This window comes from Saccopteryx bilineata, chromosome 2 (assembly GCF_036850765.1).
Source record: "Saccopteryx bilineata isolate mSacBil1 chromosome 2, mSacBil1_pri_phased_curated, whole genome shotgun sequence".
In the NCBI taxonomy this organism is placed as follows: Eukaryota; Metazoa; Chordata; class Mammalia; order Chiroptera; family Emballonuridae; genus Saccopteryx; species Saccopteryx bilineata.
The window spans coordinates 63,474,179-63,497,362 of NC_089491.1; the positions used below are offsets into that span (position 1 = coordinate 63,474,179).

The following is a 23,184-nucleotide window of genomic DNA, read 5'->3' on the forward strand; positions in this document are numbered from 1 at the left end:
CCACTTCCAGAAAGCCCATGAGCAAATTTATAATATTTAAATAAAAATTTAAAAAATTACATAAACTTTAGCAGTAAATAAATTGTTTCCTTTTACTCATTTAGGAAAAACTAATAATAAAGAAACTCTGGAATGGCAACTGCTTTAAATAACTTACTAGTCAGTATTAATATAGCAGCAGACTGACATTTAAAATAAAACTTGGAGCTGTAATGCCATTTCATATAAGGCTCTATTACCTAGTGGTCTTCATTTCAAAAATTGAAATGGTGGTGTTATAGTGAATGTAAAAGTATTATTTTGTACAATAATATACTGGGTTTTTTTGTTTTGTTTTGTTTTTCTATTTTTCTGAAGTTGGAAACGGGGAGGCAGTCAGACAGACTCCCGCATGCCCACCAGGGGGCGATGCTCTGCCCGTCTGGGGCGTTGCTCTGTTGCAACCAGAGCCATTATAGCACCTGAGGCAGAGGTCATAGAGCCATCCTCAGTGCCCAGGCCAACTTTGCTCCAATGGAGCCTTGGCTGCGGGAAGGGAAGAGAGAGACAGAAAGGAAGGAGAGGGGAAGGGGTGGAGAAGCAGATGGGCTCCTCTCCTGTGTGCCCTGGTCAGGAATCGAACCCAGGACTCCTGCACACCAGGCTGATGCTAATATACTGTTTTTTCTGTAAAACATGTATTGGTCACTTCTGTTGGCTCAACTAATGAAAATAATGTTAATTTTAAAACTCATTAATTGAATTCACATTAATGAAAAAATACATTAATTTCCCTTAAATTACTTTAAAGGGTAAACCTTTTTCCTTGCTTCTGGATCTATTCAGCTGTCTAACACTTCTCCCAAATAAAGCAGCTGCAAAGTCCAGCAAATCCTGTGACTATTTTCCAGGTTTGTTCACACTAATTTCTGAACTGCTCTTGCTACAATTTCACCCCATTCTGTAGCAGGTAGTAAGCATGGTAATTAACAGCAAGGACAACTTTGGTGTCAAACTGCTTGCCTTCATAGCCCAATTTCATAACTTAGTAGCTGTGTGACTTTGGCCAAGTTACTCGATGGCACTATGGCTCATTTCATTATCTGTAAAACAGGTTAATGATAATACTAATTCACTCATAGGGTTGTTGTGAGTTGTTAATGTATATAAAGCACTTAGAACAGTGCCTGGTAACCTAAGTGTTATGTGGGTGTTAGCTTCACTTGAACTTTTTGACTTTTCATTGTGCCTCTTGTGTGCTGATATTGATGGGGTGGATTTGGCTTCCCTGGTGCTTGAACCTTAGATTTCCCATGAGACCTTCCTCCTGGCCATGCTCCCTTCCATTTCCCTGTGCCTGTAATGGTCTTTCTCCCTTACCTCCAAATTCTCACTACCTTCACATAGTTAACTCCTTTTGTCTTTCAGATATTGCCTTAAACAATTGTGGTTTGGGGGAAGCCTTCCCTGACCCTCATGAGTTAAGTATTCCTATATCCATTTAATCTTCCACTCATTTAGTATTCATCATACTTTATAGATACATATTTTTAATAGTTAATAAATACTATATGTATCCTCTACTAAAATGTAAGCTTCTTGAGTGCAGGGTCAAAATCCATTTTGTTCATCATTATATCCTAATCATCCTAGTGTTTGGTGTAGAGTAGGTATACAAGAAGTATTTGTTAAAGAATTGAATAAACTAGTGACGTCACGGAAATGGCGCCATGAGCAGCGCGTCCGACAGATCTCCCCAAAATCTCAACAAATTTATCAACTAGAAACAGAAAAATTTATCCTCGGAGCATTCCGGAGTTCCACACACACACTGAAAGCAAAAGGACTGTTGCCGAGGAGGGAGTACACCTGTGGTGAGTCAACCCACACGTGCAGCTGCCCGCCCATACTCGGGGAACGGCAGCCTGGGCACTGGCGGCCACGGCTGCATGCCCTGAGAAACCGCGCGCGCGAGCCGTGCTGCCATCTGGGAGGGGCGCCAAGGCTGTCTTTCCTAGTCAGGAGATTCTCTCCGTGGGCGGGGCACCTCACCCAGCCATTCAAGCTAACAATCAAGCGTTGGGGGGAGGGGCACGCAGGCAGCCTGAAATACTTTCTGGAGCACAGCTGCGGATCCAATCACTGAAATTAGCTTAACCCACGAAATCTACGCACCCACGGGGCTCTAATTGATAAGATCTCTCTCAGTTCAGCGATCCAAGACAAGAGGCGTGATATTTTTCAGTGCCTTTCACTAAAGGGGCGGGGGCAACTTCTGATTGACAGAGCCTCCATATTCAGGGATATACCTAACAAGAGGGACTTGGCAGATATTAAGATCCATAAAGCAAGCAGCGACTAGTGCTTCTTCTTCCCAGCCAAAACAGGCTACCAAGTGTGGAAAGCCTGGGTTGAGTGGTCCAACTGAATGATAGGCGCTGAACAGTCACCTTGACAACAATTGACTCCCAGCCCCACCTGATTACGCTGGAGGCTCTGACTGCCAGAGCCTTACCCAGAGCCTTGAGCTGAGTGGGGATAGAGTGGGGATTTCCCAGCTCTATGAGCCTCTTACTCCCCAGACAGAAGCAGTGGCAGCCTCATAGCTGGATCACCAGGCTGCTAATTCAGGAAGGGGAGACTAGGAAAGAGACTCCAGGAAAGCAAACTCTCTCATTGTTGGACTCTGCAAACGCCAACAAGCCTTGACTACCAGCGAGACTAAAGCCAATTATATGACATTGCCATAGAATCCCATCAACTGCAAATTCCTACCTAAGAGTGACACAGGGGCAGAACCTGGGGTACAGAGTCACCGACCAGGAAGAGGGAGAGAAAAGAAAAAAGGAAGAAGTTAACCTCTCAAAATCAAGAAAAATCCACAGACTTTATAACTTGTTCCACTAATTCTTTGTTGTTTCTTTCTTCTATCTTATTGCCTTTATTATTATTTCTATTTCTTCCACCTCGGTCCTTTTACTCTCTGCCCATCTTATGCTACCCTTTTCTTGAACTACACTACCCATGAGTGTTACATTTTATTTCTTTTCTTCATCCTAACTCTCCTTTAGGGTTACACTCCAAAACCCTTAACTGTCACTCTCTCCCCTTTTGTTTTATTGGTTTTTTTCCTTTCCTTTTTTTCTTCTTTCGTTTCTCTCTTATTCTTATTTTTTCCTTTCTATTCATTTCTTCTTTTCTCCTTTTACTTTTCCTCCCATTTAAGCCTCAATCACGAACAAATTATTTAATTTGGGACTCAAGTTTTTTTGGGTTTTTTTGTTGTTGTTCTTTTTTTTCTTCTTCTGCTTTTGTTCTTGGTTTTCCTTTATTTGTTTGTTTTTGTGGCATTTTGGGCACTTTTTACATTGCTTTTTAACTCACTAGCATTCCTCCCAAGCCAAAGTCTCCATTGTATTTAGTCTTTGCTCCACTTAATACAACAGATTTTTACTTATTATTTTTATTTTTATTTTTTTCTTCTTTAATTATTGTTTTTTTCTCTCCTTTTTTCTGTTTCCCTCTTATCCCTCTAATTATATCTCTTAGGCGACCATCACTTACAAGCAAATCATTTTATGCTTGTCTAAGATTTTCTCCTTTTTTTTTTTTTTTTTTTGTATTTAGTAGGTCTCTACTCCCTTTTTTGCCCCTTGAACTCTTCACCCCAAATCAGGCCCTCCATTATAGGCAGTTTTTGTTCCATTTAGCATAATATAATTCACAGGTCATCACGATATTTCCCTAAGGAGGTGAGAGGAGGGGAAGAGAAGAAAGAAAAAAGGGGGAAATAATAAATTATTACTTTTTTTTGTGGAGTGTTTTCCTTTTTTCTTTTTTTTTTATTACTTTTTATTTTTTATTAATTCTAATTAACACTATCAACAAGACCACCTTCATATGCCAATAAGAAAAAGGAAATCGAACATTATGGATACAAAAGACAGAGAGGTAACACAAATAGATGTGGAAAAATCTATGGAGAAAAGATTTAACATATTGGAAGCCTTGGAGCCAAATGACAAAGAATTTAAAATAGAAATCTTAAAAATACTCAGAGATATACAAGAAAACACAGAAAGGCAATTTAGGGAAATCAGAAAACAACTCAACGATCACAAAGAATATATTACCAAGGAAATTGAAACTATAAAAACAAATCAAACAGAAATGAAAAACTCAATTCAAGAGCTGAAAAACGAGGTAACAAGCTTAGCTAATAGAACAGCCCAGATAGAAGATAGGATCAGTGAAATAGAAGACAAGCAACTTGAGGCACAACAGAGAGAAGAAGAAAGAGACTCAAACATCATAAAAAACGAGAAAGTCCTTCAGGAATTGTCTGACTCCATCAGAAAGAATAACATAAGAATAATAGGTATATCAGAGGAAGAAGAGAAAGAAAATGGAATGGAGAATATACTCAAACAAATAATAGATGAGAACTTCCCAAGCCTGTGGAAAGAACTAAAGCCTCAAATTCAAGAAGCAAACAGAACACCGAGTTTTCTTAAGCACAACAAACCCACTCCAAGGCATATCATAATGAAGATGACACAAACCAATGACAAAGAAAAAATTCTCAAGGCAGCCAGGGAAAAGAAGAATACAACATATAAAGGAAGGCCTATTAGATTATCATCATATTTCTCAGCAGAAACTCTACAAGCTAGAAGAGAGTGGACCCCAATATTTAAAGCCCTGAAAGAGAGGAACTTTCAGCCAAGAATACTATACCCATCAAAGCTATCCTTCAAGCACGAAGGAGATATAAAAATATTCACAAATACAAAAAAGATGAGAGAATTTATCATCAGAAAGCCCCCACTCCAGGAAATACTAAAGGGGGTTTTCCAACCAGATTCAAAGAACAAAAGAAAACATAACCACAAGTAACAGCTCCACCAAGAAAACAATAAAACCAAACTTAAACTGTGACATCAAAAGAAAAAAAAGGAGAGAAAGGATGAAGATTAACAGTAGCAAAGGACAATGAAGCGCAGAAATACTCATAAGAAAGGGTACTACAATGAATATGGTAGGTACCCTTTTCATTACTTAATGGTAACCACCCTTGAAAAAACCACCACAAAAACACTTGACTTAAAAAAGGTAGCAACAGAGGAAAGAAGTATGGAATACAAACAAACAAAAACAAATGATAGAAAAGCAAAAGAGAAGAATCAAACAAGATACAAAACTAACAGAAAGCAATTTATAAAATGGCAATAGGGAACCCACAAGTGTCAATAATTACACTAAATGTAAATGGATTAAACTTACCAATAAAAAGACACAGAGTAGCAGAATGGATTAAAAAAGAAAATCCAACTATATGCTGCCTACAAGAAACTCATCTAAGCAACAAGGATAAAAACAAATTCAAAGTGAAAGGCTGGAAAACAATACTCCAAGCAAACAACACCCAAAAAAAAGCAGGCGTAGCAATACTCATATCTAATAATGCTGACTACAAGACAGAAAAAGTACTCAGAGACAAAACTGGTCATTTCATAATGATTAAGGGGACACTGAATCAAGAAGACATAACAATCCTTAATATATATGCACCAAACCAAGGAGCACCAAAATATATAAGACAGCTACTTATTGACCTTAAAATAAAAACTGACAAAAATACAATCATACTTGGAGACCTCAATACACCGCTGATGGCTCTAGATCGGTCATCCAAACAGAGAATCAATAAAGATATAGTGGCCTTAAATGAAATACTAGAACACCTGGATATGATAGACATCTACAGGACACTTCATGCCAAGGCGACAGAGTATACATTTTTCTCTAGTGTACACGGAACATTCTCAAGAATTGACCATATGTTGGGCCACAAAGACAGTATCAGCAAATTTAGAAAAATTGAAATTGTGCCAAGCATATTCTCTGATCATAAAGCCTTGAAACTAGAATTCAACTGTGAAAAAGAGGGGGAAAACCCCACAAAATTGTGGAAACTAAACAACATACTTCTAAAAAATGAATGGGTCAAAGAAGAAATAAGCGCAGAGATCAAAAGATATATACAGACAAATGAAAATGAAAATACGACATATCAGAATCTCTGGGATGCAGCAAAAGCAGTAATAAGAGGAAAGTTCATATCACTTCAGGTCCATATGAATAAACAAGAGAGAGCCTAAGTAAACCACTTAACTTCACACCTTAAGGAACTAGAAAAAGAAGAACAAAGACAACCCAAAACCAGCCAAAGAAAGGAGATAATAAAAATCAGAGCAGAAATAAATGAAATAGAGAACAGAAAAAGTATAGAAAAAATCAATAAAACAAGGAGCTGGTTCTTTGAAAAGATCAACAAAATCGACAAACCCTTGGCAAGACTCACCAAGGAAAAAAGACACAGGACTCAAATAAATAAAATCCAAAATGAAAGAAGAGAGATCACCATAGACATCATAGATATACAAAGAATTATTGTAGAATACTATGAAAAACTATATGCCTCCAAATACAACAATCTAGAAGAAATGGATAAATTCCTAGAACAATACAACCTTCCTAAACTGAGTCATGAAGAAGCAGAAAGCCTAAACAGACCAATCAGCAGGGAGGAAATAGAAAAAACTATTAAAAACCTCCCCAAAAATAAAAGTCCAGACCCAGACGGTTATACTAGTGAATTCTATCAAACATTCAAAGAAGACTTGGTTCCTATTCTACTCAAAGTCTTCCAAAACATTGAAGAAGAAGCAATACTTCCAAACACATTTTATGAGGCCAACATAACCCTCATACCAAAACCTGGCAAGGATGGCCCAAAAAAAGAAAACTACAGACCAATATCTCTAATGAATACAGATGCTAAAATACTAAACAAAATACTGGCAAACCGAATACAACAACATATTAAAAAAATAATACATCATGATGAAGTGGGATTCATCCCAGAATCTCAAGGATGGTTCAACATACATAAAACAGTTAACGTATTACACCATATCAACAAAACAAAGAACAAAAACCACATGATCTTATCAATAGATGCAGAAAAGGCTTTCGATAAAATACAACACAATTTTATGTTTAAGACTCTCAACAAAATGGGTATAGAAGGAAAATATCTCAACATGATAAAGGCCATATATAATAAACCATCAGCCAACATCATATTAAATGGCGTAAAACTGAGGACTTTCCACCTTAAATCAGGAACACGACAGGGGTGTCCACTCTCTCCACTCTTATTTAACATGGTGCTAGAAGTTCTGGCCAGAGCAATCAGACAAGACAAAGAAATAAAAGGCATCCATATCGGAAAAGAAGAAGTAAAGGTATCACTTTTTGCTGATGATATGATCCTATACATCGAAAACCCAAAGGACTCCACAAAAAGATTACTAGAAACAATAAACCAATACAGTAAGGTCACAGGATACAAAATTAACATACAAAAGTCCATAGCCTTTCTATATGCCAACAATGAAATATTAGAAAACGAACTCAAAAAAATAATCCCCTTCACGATTGCAACAAAAAAAATAAAATACCTAGGAATAAACATAACAAAGAATGTAAAGGACCTATATAAAGAAAACTACAAGGCATTGCTAAGAGAAATAGAAAAAGACACAATGAGATGGAAAAATATTCCTTGTTCTTGGATAGGAAGAATAAATATAATTAAAATGGCCATATTACCCAAAGCAATATACAAATTTAATGCAATTCCCATCAAAATTCCTATAACATTTTTTAAAGAAATGGAACAAAAAATCATAAGATTTATATGGAACTATAAAAAACCCCAAATAGCCAAAGCAATCCTAAGGAAAAAGAATGAAGCTGGGGGCATTACAATACCTGACTTTAAACTATATTATAGGACCACAATAATCAAAACTGCATGGTATTGGCAGAAAAATAGACACTCAGACCAATGGAACAGAATAGAAAGTCCAGAAATAGAACCACATATATATGGTCAAATAATCTTTGATAAAGGGGCCAACAACACAAAATGGAGAAAAGAAAGCCTCTTCAACAAATGGTGTTGGGAAAACTGGAAAGCCACATGCAAAAGAATGAAACTCGACTACAGCCTGTCCCCGTGTACTAAAATTAATTCAAAATGGACCAAAGACCTAAATATAAGATCTGAAACAATAAAGTACATAGAAGAAGACATAGGTACTAAACTCATGGATCTGGGTTTTAAAGAACATTTTATGAACTTGACTCCAATGGCAAGAGAAGTGAAGGCAAAGATAAATGAATGGGACTACATCAGAATAAAAAGTTTTTGCTCAGCAAGAGAAACTGATATCAAAATAAACAGACAGCCAACTAAATGGGAAATGATATTTTCAAACAACAGCTCAGATAAGGGCCTAATATCCAAAATTTACAAAGAACTCATAAAACTCAACAACAAACAAACAAACAATCCAATAATAAAATGGGAAGAGGACATGAACAGACACTTCTCCCAGGAAGAAATACAAATGGCCAACAGATATATGAAAAGATGCTCAGCTTCATTAGTTATTAGAGAAATGCAAATCAAAACTACAATGAGATACCACCTCACCCCTGTTAGATTAGCTATTATTAACAAGACGGGTAATAACAAATGTTGGAGAGGCTGTGGAGAAAAAGGAACCCTCATACACTGTTGGTGGGAATGTAAAGTAGTACAACCACTATGGAGGAAAGTATGGTGGTTCCTCAAAAAACTGCAAATAGAACTACCTTATGACCCAGCAATCCCTCTACTGGGTATATACCCCAAAACCTCAGAATCATTGATACGTAAAGACACATGTAGCCCCATGTTCATAGCATCACTGTTCACAGTGGCCAAGACATGGAAACAACCAAAAAGCCCTTCAATAGAAGATTGGATAAAGAAGATGTGGCACATATACACTATGGAATACTACTCAGCCATAAGAAATGATGACATTAGATCATTTACAGCAAAATGGTGGGATCTTGATAACATTATATGGAGTGAAATAAGTAAATCAGAAAAAAACAAGAACTACATGATTCCATACATTGGTGGAACATAAAAACGAGACTAAGAGACATGGACAAGAGTGTGGTGTTTACCAGGGGTGGGGGGAGGGAGGACGCAGGAGGGAGGGAGGGAGAGAGTTAGGGGGAGGGGGAGGGGCACAGAGAAAACTAGATAGAGGGTGATGGAGGACAATCTGACTCTCGGCGAGGGGTATGCAACATAATTTAATGACAAGATAACCTAGACATGTTTTCTTTGAATATATGTACCCTGAATTATTAATGTCATCCCATTAACATTAATAAATATTTATAAAAAAAAAAAAGAATTGAATCAACTGTCTTCAGAGGGAAGTTCTGGGGTTCAACATAACTAAACATGATTTACCCCAAATTATACCATTATAAATGACAAAACTCTAGGTAGAATTCAGTTCTGACTCAAAGTCCTCCATTATTTCCAGGCATTAAATCTTTAGTTACACAAATCACACAAAGCAACAAACCAAGCAATTTCTACTGTGTAGATTCTACAGTAAAAGTAGAAATCAGGTAGTTGGGGGAACTGGGCCTCCCTAAGCAACTGATATTTAAGATATGAAGTAGAGGTTAGGGCGCAGGCAAGGAATAGCTGGGCAAAGAGTTCCAGTAGAAAGAACCATCTACACAGTGGTCCAATGATGAGAAAGTTTGATGAATAAGAACGTAGAAAAGTCCACTGTAATTGCAACAGAGGTAGTAAGAGGGGGGCTGAGGTTTAATCAAAGAGCAGGGCCAGACTTTCTGTACCAAGGAAATAATTTTGTTTCTTAACTAACAGAAGAGAGAGCCACTGAAGGGTTTAAGTGGGGATAACATAATCAGCTTTGTACTTTCATAGGATGATACTGACTGCTCAATTATTAAGTAGATTTAATAATTGTTTGGATATGGGGTTGGAAATGTAAAAGATGACATTCAGGTATCCAGTATGATCACCAGGGAGTATTGTAGTATTTTTTATAGAGAAAAAGCCACTAGTTGACAGATCAAAATTTAAATTTTATTGAGTATATAATAGCTCTCAATAAATAGTGACAATTATTCTCATTTTTGTGGTTGTTTTTATTATGATTGAAAACCATTTGCCACGGTGAAGGGTAATGGTGATTTTTAGGTGTTACTCCCACTGTGTACACAGGTACTTCTGAACTTAGTCTTTGGAAAGGGAAGTTATATAAGGGGCTGAGAATGCAACTGAGCAGCAACATGAAAAAGCCTTTTTCACCTGCAATCTGATTTCTAGGTTAGACTTAATATAACATGTAAGGGACTCATGAATGAACACCATTACTTTTTCTTGAATCTCCTTCTTTTTCCAAGAATCAAGAAAGTTTTGATATGATAATATGACCATGGCCAACCCGTCTATCGTAGCTAACAGGTGTTTGAGGCATCAATATTGTATGGGGAGATCAAACCTACAAATTAGCCTTAATTGGCCTGGGCTAAATAATGGATGAGCACAGACAGCTCAAAGGATTTTCCTATAAATTGGGTAAGGGGATAGTAAGCAAAGAAATCAAAAGCTGAGCTTAGATCTTTGATCTTACAAATAGTATTTCATAACTTATTTTAGGATCTAGATTTTATTCATATCATATTTTTGCCTCATTTAACAATCTGATTATATATATGTGTGTGTGTGTGTGTGTGTGTGTGTGTGTGTGTGTGTATATATACAGTTTACACAAAGTAGAAGAAAAAAGGAGTGCCTATCAGAATAATTAGTTGGCAGTACTGACCAGGTAAGGCCCTTTCGGCCCTTTTCATTTTCATTCCAGTGAGCCAGTATGAGAAGGTTGCTAAACCTTCAAACACTATGGCTCATGACTACTGCTAGAGATGCCAGGAAAGCACAGACCACACATCAGGATTAGCCACATGGTGTTAATGAGAGTCCTTGTTATCACTGTCCTGATCATCCTGTTAAAGAACCCCTGAAGCATATGAAGTGAATGGGAAATGTGTTAGGTATAGTGGATGGGAAATGTGTTAAGTATACCAAAAGGCACGCCTATTTCAGTTGTTTTGAACCCTGAATTGAGAAATTTTACAATACTTAATCTACATGCCAACTGGGCATTTTACAACCAGGCATCTATTAAAGAATTAAGGAAAGAGGCACTAAGGGCTAGTCAAATCCAGGAAAAATTCAGATTGTTTTGGCACATGAAGTTTTGCTTAAAATTTAAAAAGCTACAGTGATTCTTGCTTAATTCTCACATACATATAATTGGCATCATTTAAACACAATCACCATTAAGGAACATCATATAAACACACAGAGCAGCATAAAACAAGAGATTGTAAAGAAAGAGGAATATTTTAACCTGCACTTTGAATAAGTTTAACATGCATTTTAATTCTATTAGAACACTTATAGAAGTGCTTGAAATATTTTAATATGTTTTTAATCTTAGGCCTTTAAATATCATATTTATTGAACTAGGAAAAGCTTATTCACATTTATTTTCACTTTTTAAATTTAAATAAGCACATTAACGGAGCTTAAAAATAAACATGTCTTCTTGACTGCTGTGGGTAATGTGTAGTATCATCTAGCCTGGAATAATCCAGCAAGATCTCAAGTCCCCCAATTCAATACAACAAAATGAGGCAGTGCTGAATCATTTGAACATTTGCATCTATCCCTAATTATATTAACACAATCTTGTTTATATGAACTTTAGACTTTTAGCTTTTTGACACTTGTTGAAAATCAGACATTTTGCTTATCGTCTAAAAATTCCAAAGAGGAGAATTTTTTTTCCTTCACATTTTTAGTGATTAGTACCATGGCTATGAAAATCTGACTGAGTCTACAAGCCGGATCTCCACTAGTTACTAGCTATGTAATTGTCTAATCTCTTTGTAATCTCTCTGTGATTTAGCTGATCCGTAAAACAAGATAAAGTAGTAGCTATCTCAAAGACTTGTTAAGTGCTCTGTTACATGTAAAGGACTCAGAACTGTGCCTGGTACATAGAAGTGCCCCCAAATGGTAGTTATCACCATCACCTTTTGAAATAGAATGATTCTTTTTGATTTTTGAATGCTGTGAAAAAGAGTCTACAAAATAAATATTTAACTTTTTCCTCTGATTTCTTAGCCCTTAGTTTTAACTGAAACATTACTCTTTCTTATTTTCCATTCAATTAGTGGATTTTTTATGCAGTGATTTTTAAACTTTTCTTTCATGTAGGTACTTTTATAACATATTCAAACATTCCATAAACTTCCACATGATATAATCTACAATTTTAGAATCTTTTGATTAAGAGAATACATATGAACAGAGGAATTTAAGAACCCCTTGAAATAAATCCATAGCTCTTCCAGAGTCTAAAGCTTATTGGTTAAGAACTATTGCTTTAATCAATAATTAATATATTTAAATTAAAATGTAATTCAGGTTTTTAAAAAACTTTATGGGTCATAGCTCTTTTAGTTTCTCTTACCTCGCCCATGACTGCTATGGGTGTTTCTCCTGTTGCCTGAGCAACACGATGTTCTACTAAGTAGAACATATACTCATCGTAGAGCAGACGGATCAGGTGGAAGGAGCCAAAGCTAGCAGCACTGCGTAAGGTTAAATCCCGAATAACCATTGAGCTGTTCCAAGAGAAAAGACATATGCAGCCAATATTAGCAACCAGGATTAGGGTTCCATCTATCATCTATCTATCTATCTATCTATCTATCTATCTATCTATCTATCTATCTATCATCTATCTATCATCTATCTATCTATCTATCTATCTATCTATCTATCTACCTACCTATCTGACTATTTATAAGATGCATTGAGTTATAATTCACACAGCAATCAATTCACATTGTTGAATTACTTCAAACCTTTTTAATATTTCTAACTTAGATTAAGAATGAAGTATATGTGGGGTATCTTGATGTATGTGTGTGTGTGTGTGTTTCATCACTTTATTTAGTGGTCTTTCCTAGAGATTTTTGGCCAAGGAAAACAAAGCACCATTATTTTCTCAGAGAGGAGGAAGTGACATGATCTCACAAATGTATAGGCTGATGTTGCTAAGCCTCAATTTGAAGTGAAGAATTGTAACATGTCAGGCAGATGAAAAAATATAAGACTACTTCTGTTTTGTTTCAATGTCAACTCCATTTTTATAAATGCTACTTATATATTAAATTCTATATATTCAATTTGGCAAATGAAAAAATCATCATTGTACATCTTAAACCCTGAAGCCCTGGATTCTGATTCCAACTCATTATCCTGTCAGTTTCAAACACACCATCATTTCCCTGAGGTTGTTTATCCTCTTGGGTGAAAATAAAAGCATAGTTCTGGTCTTCACTAACTTTCGTGATTATATCAAAGAGGTGAATCACTTATGAATGAGTAGAACACTACTTAAGTAATTGGGATATACTATACAGAACAGAGAAAACTGAGCTTTTCAATCTCATTTGGGTACGACAGCAAGATCAGGGGGTTACTATCTGATTATGGCAGAGAACCTTTATTAGTAAATGTATTTAACAACAAAAAAGCTTGGATTTGGAGTTCGACCAACCAAAGTTAACCACTATGTGATCTTGACTGTCATTTAACATTTTAAAGTTCAAGGTAAGCTTGAGGGTCAAATGAGATCATGTATGAGATAATGTAAAAAATACCTATTACTATACTACTTCTTATATTGGAGTTAAAAATATATTCATAATCATAAACAATACCAGTGAATGATATGTTAGAGTCAAATATCTTTTTTTTTTTTTCATTTTTCTGAAGCTGGAAACGAGGAGGCAGGCAGTCAGACAGACTCCCGCATGCGCCCGACCGGGATCCACCCGGCATGCCCACCAGGGGGCGATGCTCTGCCCCTCTGGGGCGTCGCTCTGTTGCATCCAGAGCCATCCTAGCGCCTGAGGCAGAGGCTACAGAGCCATTCCCAGCGCCTGGGCCATCTTTTGCTCTAATGGAGCCTCAGCTGCAGGAGGGGAAGAGAGAGACAGAGAGGAAGGAGAGGGGGAGGGGTGGAGAAGCAGATGGGCGCCTCTCCTGTGTGCACTGGCCGGGAATTGAACCCGGGACTCCTGCACACCAGGCCAACGCTTTACCACTGAGCCAACCGGCCAGGACCTTAGAGTCAAATATCTTAATAAATGCCTTAAGTTTAGAACTCTATAAGTGAATAATTAAAAATAGATTAAGACTTTCATTTATATGCCAAAGATATATAAAATTCTGTTTATAATCTATGTGTACCTTTCTTAAAATTCAGTGATGAATTATTTGTACAAATAATTAATATAATAGCTATTAAAATTAAACATTACTTTTCCTATGGAAAAAATTTAAAAGGCAGAGCATCCTCTACTTTAAAAAGCAAAATCCAAACAACACAAAAATAATAATAAAATATAGCATAACATTTTACCCATACTAATCCAAATTTGATACAAAGTAAATAATTTTTAAAATTAAGTGATACAGGAGCAGATATTCACTCTTACTTGCATCTCTCTTGCTGAGGCAAGACAGCAAATATTTAAAATACAGCCTAGAGAAGACAATACTTAATAAACATATAAAATAAGATGCTCAACATCACTAATCCTCAGAGAAATGTATATTAAAACCACAATGAGATATCAATTCACACCTGTCAGAAAGGCTATTATCAATAAATGAACAATCAACGAGTATTGGAGATGATGTGGAAAAAAGGGAGCCCTCGGGGATTTTTGGTGGCAATGCAGATTGGTGCAGCCACTGTGAAAAGCAGTATGGAGTTACCTCAAAAGATTAAAAATGGAACTGCCTTATGACCCAGCAAGTTCACTTCTGGAAAGTTATCAGAAGAAACCAAAACACAAATATGAAAGAATGTATGTACCCCTATGTTCAATGCAGCATTATTAACAATAGCCAAGATTTGGAGATAGCCCAAGTGTCCACCAGAGGATGAGTGGATAAAAAAGCTGTGGTACATTTACACAATGGAGTATTATGCAGCTGCAAAAAGAAAATCTTACCCCTTGCAACAGCATGGATGGAACTAGTCAGCATTAAGCTAAATGAAGTAAGTCAGTCAGAGAAATACAAGTACCATATGACTTCACTTATATGTGGAATCGAATGAACAAAATAAACCAAGAAACAAAATAAAAACAGACTTACAGATACAAAGAACAGGCTGGCAGCTATCAGAGGGCTGAGTGTAAAGGTGAAGGGATTAAGCAAAAAAAATAAATAAATAAACCTCATAGACACAGACAACAGTATAGTGATTACAAGAGAAAAAGAGGGGTGGGGAGAGGTTGAAGAGGGTAAAGAGCAGAATAAATGGTGATGGAAGGAGACTTGACTTGGGGTGGTGAATACACAATACAATACATAGATGATGTATTATGGAATTGTACACCTGAAACCTATATAACTTTATTAACCCATGTCACTTCAATAAAGTGAGTAAATTAAAAAATTTAAAATATGGCTAATATTATTCAAAATTAGAAGAAATGAAAATTAAAATAATCATCTTTAATTTGTATCATCTATTTAACTGTAAGAGATAATAAGATCCAGTGTTGCAAAGGATATAGCAAAAAACTCTCATGTACTGTTTCTGCAAGTATAAATTTATGAAACTTTGGAAATTTCACAATATTTGTCAAAATTTAAAATTCACAAATCCTTTGATCTAGCTATTCCACTTCTATAAATTTATACAAATGTGCAAAGATAGTTTTGATTGCAGCGATATTTACACTTGTGATAAACTATTATAAAAAACTAAATATCCAATAGAATGCTGATGAAACAAATTATGGTTCCTTCATATACGGAATTTTATGCAACAGTTTAAAGAAGTGAGGTAGGTAGGTAAACATAAAGGTAGTAACGTGAAAAGATGTCTATAATATAAAGTTTAGAAAGGAAAATATATCACATGAGCCCATTTAACAATAAAATCTATCCATATAGTTTAAAATATATTCTATCCCTAAATAAATGGGAATGTTTAATACTTTATTAGCATTGGGATAGCACAATTCATTAAAATATTAGTTCCTTTAGAGTTCAAACCCTCCAACCATAATTTATCTCAAGATATATGTGCAATTTTATATAAATATAATCATTACAGTATTTTTTATATAATTGTATTATAACATCAAAGATTACCAAAAAGGCTCAATAATAAAAGAAAGGAAAATATTGAAAGAATTTATGAGATATACACATAATGGAATATGGTAAGGTCATTAAAATCATATTTCTAAGATATTTAGTGATAAATGCTGAAGATATATTAAATAAAAATATTAAGAAAAAATATAATAAATTTTGGTAAACAATTGGATTCTAATTTTATGTAACACTAAAAGAAAATATTTCATAAGTTGTTATTTCTGGGTAGTAAAATTATGAATGATTTAAGTTATTTTAGGTCTTTATAGTTTTCTTAAAATATAATAACCCTGAAGTCATGTAAATGACTAAGAAGAACATTCATGTTGATTAGCTTTCTAATATTATTAAAAGAAATCCAAGTCAATTATTTTCTTTCCAGGAGAATTTACATTAATTTGTTCAATACATATTTACTGTGTTTCTACTCTGTGCTAGGGTCTTGTTCTAGAACAAGACAGAAACAATCTTAGGTTTCAACAGAGCTCACATTCTAGTAGAAGAGACAGTCAATAGAAACACAAGTAGATATAAAATATAAAGTTAGGTATTGATAAGTCCTCAAACAAATTAACTCAGGGTAAGAGATTGTAGAGAGATGGGAGCAGGCATTTTAATATAGGGAGTCAGGAATATTCTTTCTGAGGAGGTGATATTTAAGCAGAAACTGGACTGAAGTGAGGGAAGGAGCATGTGAATATGTGAGCTTTCCTGGGGGAAAGGAGAGCAAATGCAGACTCGAGGCAGAACTCTGATGTGTCCAAAGAACAGCCAAGAGAGGCCAGTGTGGCTGGAGGACGGTGAGCAGAGGAATTCACCACTGGGTCTGCAGGTTACTAGTAGCTCTCACTAACCAACTTCTTCTGGAAACTGGAAAAAAAAAACAACAACCTGCTGACCTTCAGTTATAAATACCTAGTTATCTTTTAAAAATACTGATAAGCATTCCATAAAATTACCGTCATATGTTTAGAAAAGAATCAGTTGATTTATATTATTAATGCTATCTACTTTATTCACTCTATTGGGCCTTTGCCCTACAAGCTAAGTATTAAATGACATAATTAACAGTTTAATTGGAAACCTATTGTACGATTCAGACTTCTGTAAGATATGTTGCAAAATTGACTCCACAGAATTGCATGTTGCTAAGTTACCACGAATTCAACTCTTTTTAAAATCAGTTATAAATGTTTATTATTTTATAATGTATGAGAAATACCCTTGTGTATTATCTTTATAATTTATGGTGTAGAAAATGAAACATTTACTCTAACATATGATATACTCAATCCAACCCTTTGTGTATTTGGGCATACATCTCAACCTTCCTAAGAAGAAAGGTGGGCCTGACCTGTGGTGGCGCAGTGGATAAAGCGTTGACCTGGAATGCTGAGGTCGCCGGTTCAAAACCCTGGGCTTGCCTGGTCAAGGCACATATGGGAGTTGAAGCTTCCTGCTCCTCCCCCCTTCTCTCTCTCTCTCTCTCTCTCTCTCTCCTCTAAAATGAATAAATAAATAAAAATAATTAAAAAATATATGTTAAAGAAGAAAGGTGAGAACATCACACCTATAACCCCCTTGGGAACTATTTTCAAACAATACTTATAGTTGATTCCAAAGAATATTACTTATTGGAAGATTTTTTTTATTTTATTTTTCTTAAGTTAAAATTGGGGAGGCAGAGGCACAGACTTCTGCATGCGCCTGACCAGGATCCACCCGGCAACCCCACTTGGGGGTGATGGTCTGCCCATGTAGGGCCCTTGTTCCATTGCAACTGGAGCCATTTTAGTGTCTGAGACAACTCCATGGTGCCATCCTCAGTGCCCGGGGCCAACTCACTTCAATGAAGCCATGGCTGCGGGAGGAGAAGAGAGAGATAGAGAGAAGGAAGAGGAGGAAGAGTGGAGAAGCAGATGGTCAATTATCCTGTGTACTCTGACTGGGAATCAAACCCAGGACTTCCACACACCAGGCAGACACTCTACCACTGAGCCAACCGGCCAGGGCTGAGTCTTTATTGAAAGACTTATATGTTGTCCACTTGTAGGCAAACTAGGTTCTCTGTGCCCCTCTTCAAATCAGTATCAAAGCTATAAATTTTGTTCCTTAAAAGTGGGGTGACCCTCAGCGTGGCCCTAAGTAATGTTGTGTTCACAAAACACACAAGCTGAGAAAGAGCTCACATAACTTCATTTCTGCCCAAGAAAGACAGTAATTATTTTTCTCTAACCTACCAGGGAGTCAACAGTACCATTCAAAGCTAGGTTAGTCAAGGAGAGACTGCCATTCAGAAAAGTGGGTTTTTATAGCAATACCTCAATGGTCAGTTGATATCATGATTCTCTGTCAGTTCATTTCTATCTATGTATTTGTGTGCATGTAAATAGACACATAGAATTTTAGAAATTATGAGATCAACCAACTTCTGAAATGAAGAGTCTGCATAAGTGACTGTCAAATTTTTATTACAGTGTCAGAAACATTTAAAAATTACTCTGCAATTCTGCTTCTCTGATCATTTGTGAATGTAGTTTTCATTACTCAGTATATTTTAAGGCCTTAGTAAAAACCAGTTCAGATTTTAATGGCTCTTATGTTTTTAAGCTATTGACTTTGCCTACCAGCAACAAGTATGTATCTGTCTAAATATGTCTTTCCTTTTATGGCCCTGAACTGTACGCCTTCAAGTCTTTATGAAATGAAAATTATAACTATAATAGTGTCTAATAATAACAAGCCAATTATCCCTAACTCAGGGAGGACAGAGAGCAGGCAAGTGATGATCTGGGTTTGTATATCTGCAAGAATAAGAAATACAAGTAAGTAATTTTCTCTTTTCAACATACCTGCAACAGATGTCTGGTGAGACACAAGCTCCAGGGGTGTATTTCTAAAACACTATCAACTAAATATAGTAAAAATAAAAACCCATAGGAAAAAATAAGGGCAGGTATGACATAACAATGTGAGAAAGCAGTAAAAAGGGGGAAAACCCTTGCTTTTTCTGATATAGAGGATGCATTCTGCTTTTGGTCATTTAGGCTTTGGAACAACCAGCTAGTATAACTTCTGTTTCATAAATCATTTATGAAGCATATATACCATCTACATAATTTTCTGGGAAAAAAACTGATGAATAAAAAAATCAATTTGCAAGCAAATGGAAAAATACATGAAATCTTAAGAAATATTCCCAAATTAAAATTTCAAATTCTACTATTACTACTACTTTGAGAACACTGTGATGATATGTTCAAAATCTTCCCCATGTATCAAGGGAAAACTTACATTTCTCATTATAACCCAGATCTAAATCTAGCATTGGCTTTACTGAAGCATCCCAATGGTCAGAGTCAGGCAGCACCTTAATAAGGTGCTTCTCAAATCATGTAGGCTACAGCTATCAAACATATCTGAGACAGAAATGGGGCATTATTCCATTTCAAAAACAACACAAAACTGGCAGGTTTTCTTTTATTGCATTTGAACCTGTTCTAAACAATAGAAAACTATTTTCAGGATGTAAGGATAATTTAACTCTTAATTAAACACATATAGTAGATCTACAGCTCCACTTCAGTTTTAAGAAATAAGAATTGGGCCAATTCACTTAAGAAAGAAAGAAGTCACAATAAAAACTAAAGCTACTACCATCATAAGAGGTGCTACCATCATAAAGGAATAAAAAAATCACTGGGTCCAAAGGTGATCAAAACAAGATGAAATCCTATAATGTAGGCTATTGGGGTCATGAACACTACTAGTTCCTAAACTCTGTTACTTCTTCATGTACCTTCTCTCCTCACAACTAGCTTTGGATGTATCACTGATATCCAGATGATAACCATGGAGTACCCAAAGCACAGTCAGTGGCATGTCCTGGGGCACTACTTTCTGATATGCACATGGCTGCATAGGGTCAAAACAGGGACCCACCCAGGTCCTGGCCGGTTAGCTCAGTGGTAGAGCGTCAGCCTGGCGTGCGGAAGTCCTGGATTCGATTCCCGGCCAGGGCACACAAGAGAAGCACCCATCTGCTTCTCCACCCCTCCCCCTCTCCTTCATCTCTGTCTCTCTCTTCCCCTCCCACAGCCAAGGCTCCATTGGAACAAAGTTGGCCTGGGCGCTGAGGATGGCTCTGTGGCCTCTGCCTCAGGCACTAGAATGGCTATGATTGCGGCAGAGCAACGCCCCAGATGGGCGTGCCGGGTGGATCCCAGTAGGGCACATGCGGGAGTCTGTCTGACTGCCTCCCCATTTCCAACTTCAGAAAAATACAAAAAAAAAAACTAGGGACCACCCAAACTTCAAATTAGATGTGGCTTTTAGGCACAAGCCAATGAAGTGAACCTTTATCTAAAGAAGCAAAGAAATGAACTCTCACCATAAGAACAAATACCAGGAGCAAAAATATAGCTTATCTAACTTATGAAATGAAACTCCATCTCTCAATTCCATCCTAAGTATGTATGATATAGAGGTCAACTTAGACTCAGTTTTAAACCCTTGGGGAAGACCTGTAGTCAATAGTTTATCCCAATATTTGATATATATCAAGTATAGGAAGTCCTCAGGTTACGCCAGTCTTAACATACAATGTTTCCAGTTTACAAAGCTCATTCCAATAAAAACTTTAAAAAATTGAGACATGAGTGTTTCCGCTTATGCCTTGTCAAACTTACAGACTACATGGGTGAACTAAAGGTGTTTCTAGTGCTGGACAATACCCCTGGTCACCCTGCCCACTTGAGTGACATTAACCCTAATGTCAAGGTGGTTTAACTTCTACCTAATATCATTGCCCTTTATAGCCCATAGTCCAAGAAGTCATTGTCCTACTACCTCCAGAGGACATTTGTTATTGCCCTTAATGAAACTGGGAACAACAAGAAGCTGACACTCAAAGACTTTTGAAAGTTTTACACCATTTATAATGCTGTACAAAATATTGCTTTTGCCTGGGATAAAGTGAGGCAAACAAACTTAAGTGGTGTGTGGAAGAAATGCTATCCCCAGTTTGTGTGTGACTTCCATGGCTTTGAGGAGTCAGTGGAGGCTGTAACAGAGAAGGCTGTTGCCATGGGTAAATAGCTTAATTTGGAGGTGGAGGCTAAGGATGTCACAGAGCTACCGGCATCACATGGAGAGAAGTTGTCTGCTGAGGACCTCATTCAGCTAGAGAAGCAGCTGATTGAATAGGAAAAGATAGAAATCTCCAAACCCAAAAAATTTACTATCAAAAACTTGGCAGAAGGTTTTTCTATGGTAGAGGATGGATTGGCAAAATTTCATGCTGAGGACCCCAGTAATGACAGATTCAGTAAGGTCTACAGAGCTGGTATGGATGCCTTACAATGCTACAGGAAGACTGAAAAAGAAGTCATCAACTTTCCAGACTAGCCTGGAACAATTCTTAAAGAAGGTAGAGAGGCCTGCAACGTATCCTGTACCCTCTACATCCGCTGCTTCTCGAGGTGAAACACCTGTGTATAGGTAGAATCATCTCCAGCGTCTCCTGCATGTTCTTTAGGCAATCCTGATTCTCCTGACCCAGTGTCTCCAGCACCTTCTGCAGGTTCTCCTGCCTCTCCAGCTTCCTCCTCCCAGTAGGTCACTCTCTCCCACCTTGCAGTGCCCCTTCCAGTGTGCAAGCCAACCACAGAAATAAACGTAAGTACTTTTTTTACACTCATTTTTTCTGTTACTACAGTACAATGTACAGTACAGCATATTTATGTTCTTTTCCTTTTTCTATAGCTTAGTTCTGTTTTTATGTTCTAGATTATGATTTTACAACTGTGTTAGGATAGGTAAGTGACTTAGGCTAGGGTGTGTTTTGACTTACACCAAAATTTGGGTTACGTCACTGTGGAAGGAATGGAACTGTGTCGTAACCCAAGGACCCCTATAATTTGAAAGCCTTTCTCTTCCAGGATTCTTTTATGTCTGCAAAAATATACATTTATATAGATATATATTCTAGTAAAAAACTGATTTTGTACTGTCTATTAGATTATTAGATATTAAACTAGCTATGCATTAGAATCACCAGAAATTAGTTTTTGGAGAAAGAATTTCTGATGTATTTTTAATCTTTGTTCCCTAACCATCTAAAATCAGATCCAGTAGGTTCTGAGAAGTACTTAGGATTTTTTTTAACATTAATTTTAATGCACAGGTAGGTTTGAAAATAGCTGTAACTGATCAAATTAAGAAAGCAGTCAGTTTTGGGCAGGCATCAGAATCACTGGACTGCATTTTTAAAAAGAGATTGTTGGTCTTCCTGTCGGCAGTTTCTGATTTAAGAGGATTTGGGGGAGGAACCTGAGAACTTGTGTATCTCACATGTTTCCTCGAGATAGTGATGCTACTGGTGTCTGAGAATGACTGAGCCCGAGAATAAAAGAAGAGCGGTGCTAAGCCCTCAAGAAAGAAGCCTAAATAATGCATGTTTGCCAGCGGGAGGGCTGTAGCCCTCATCTGACTGTTGCTGAATACATCATCTAGATGGGAATCTTTGATACTCCCACCTGAGAACTCGAGGGCCTTGAGCAAGAGGCCGTCATTTCCTATCAGAAAGCTAATTTTCATAAGCTTCCTGCTACAATTCCACAATGTTGTAATCAATGAGTTGGGTTGAAGATAATCACAACAAAAAGCTTCTGCAAACTAGTCTTCACGCATTTATATTCTTTTGTCAGAGAAGCATGTACATACACACATATTTGCAGACTATGAAAAATAAAGTTTAGTGAAAACTGAGATGATACCTGTAGAAAGACCATTTTAGCAGAAATTGCCTGGCAGCTTTTGGAAAACTGGGTCTTCCTTCATAGGGCTTAAGGGCTTGCATCATCACATTGTCCAGCCACGCGGCCCACTGCTCCAGGGTGCTCTGCTGCTGAAGTGTCATCTTGAAGTCTGTTTCTAGTCTCTGTACCATGTTGTCATCACACTGGCACACCCAGGAGGCCTGCTCCTGA

At 36.8% G+C, this 23,184-nt stretch overlaps 1 protein-coding gene across 3 annotated transcripts in view; it reads right to left on the reverse strand.

The window, feature by feature from the left end:
- The window catches only part of RFX3 (regulatory factor X3), a 325,625-nt gene that overhangs the window by 26,406 nt on the left and 276,035 nt on the right, over positions 1-23,184 (reverse strand). For all 3 annotated transcript variants that reach the window (XM_066257177.1, XM_066257176.1, XM_066257175.1), the window contains 2 exons: positions 22,972-23,180; positions 12,477-12,630 (listed from right to left, as the gene is read on the reverse strand). In XM_066257177.1, coding sequence (XP_066113274.1) covers positions 12,477-12,630; positions 22,972-23,180 — 363 coding nt within the window. The remainder of the gene's footprint in view (positions 1-12,476; positions 12,631-22,971; positions 23,181-23,184) is intronic.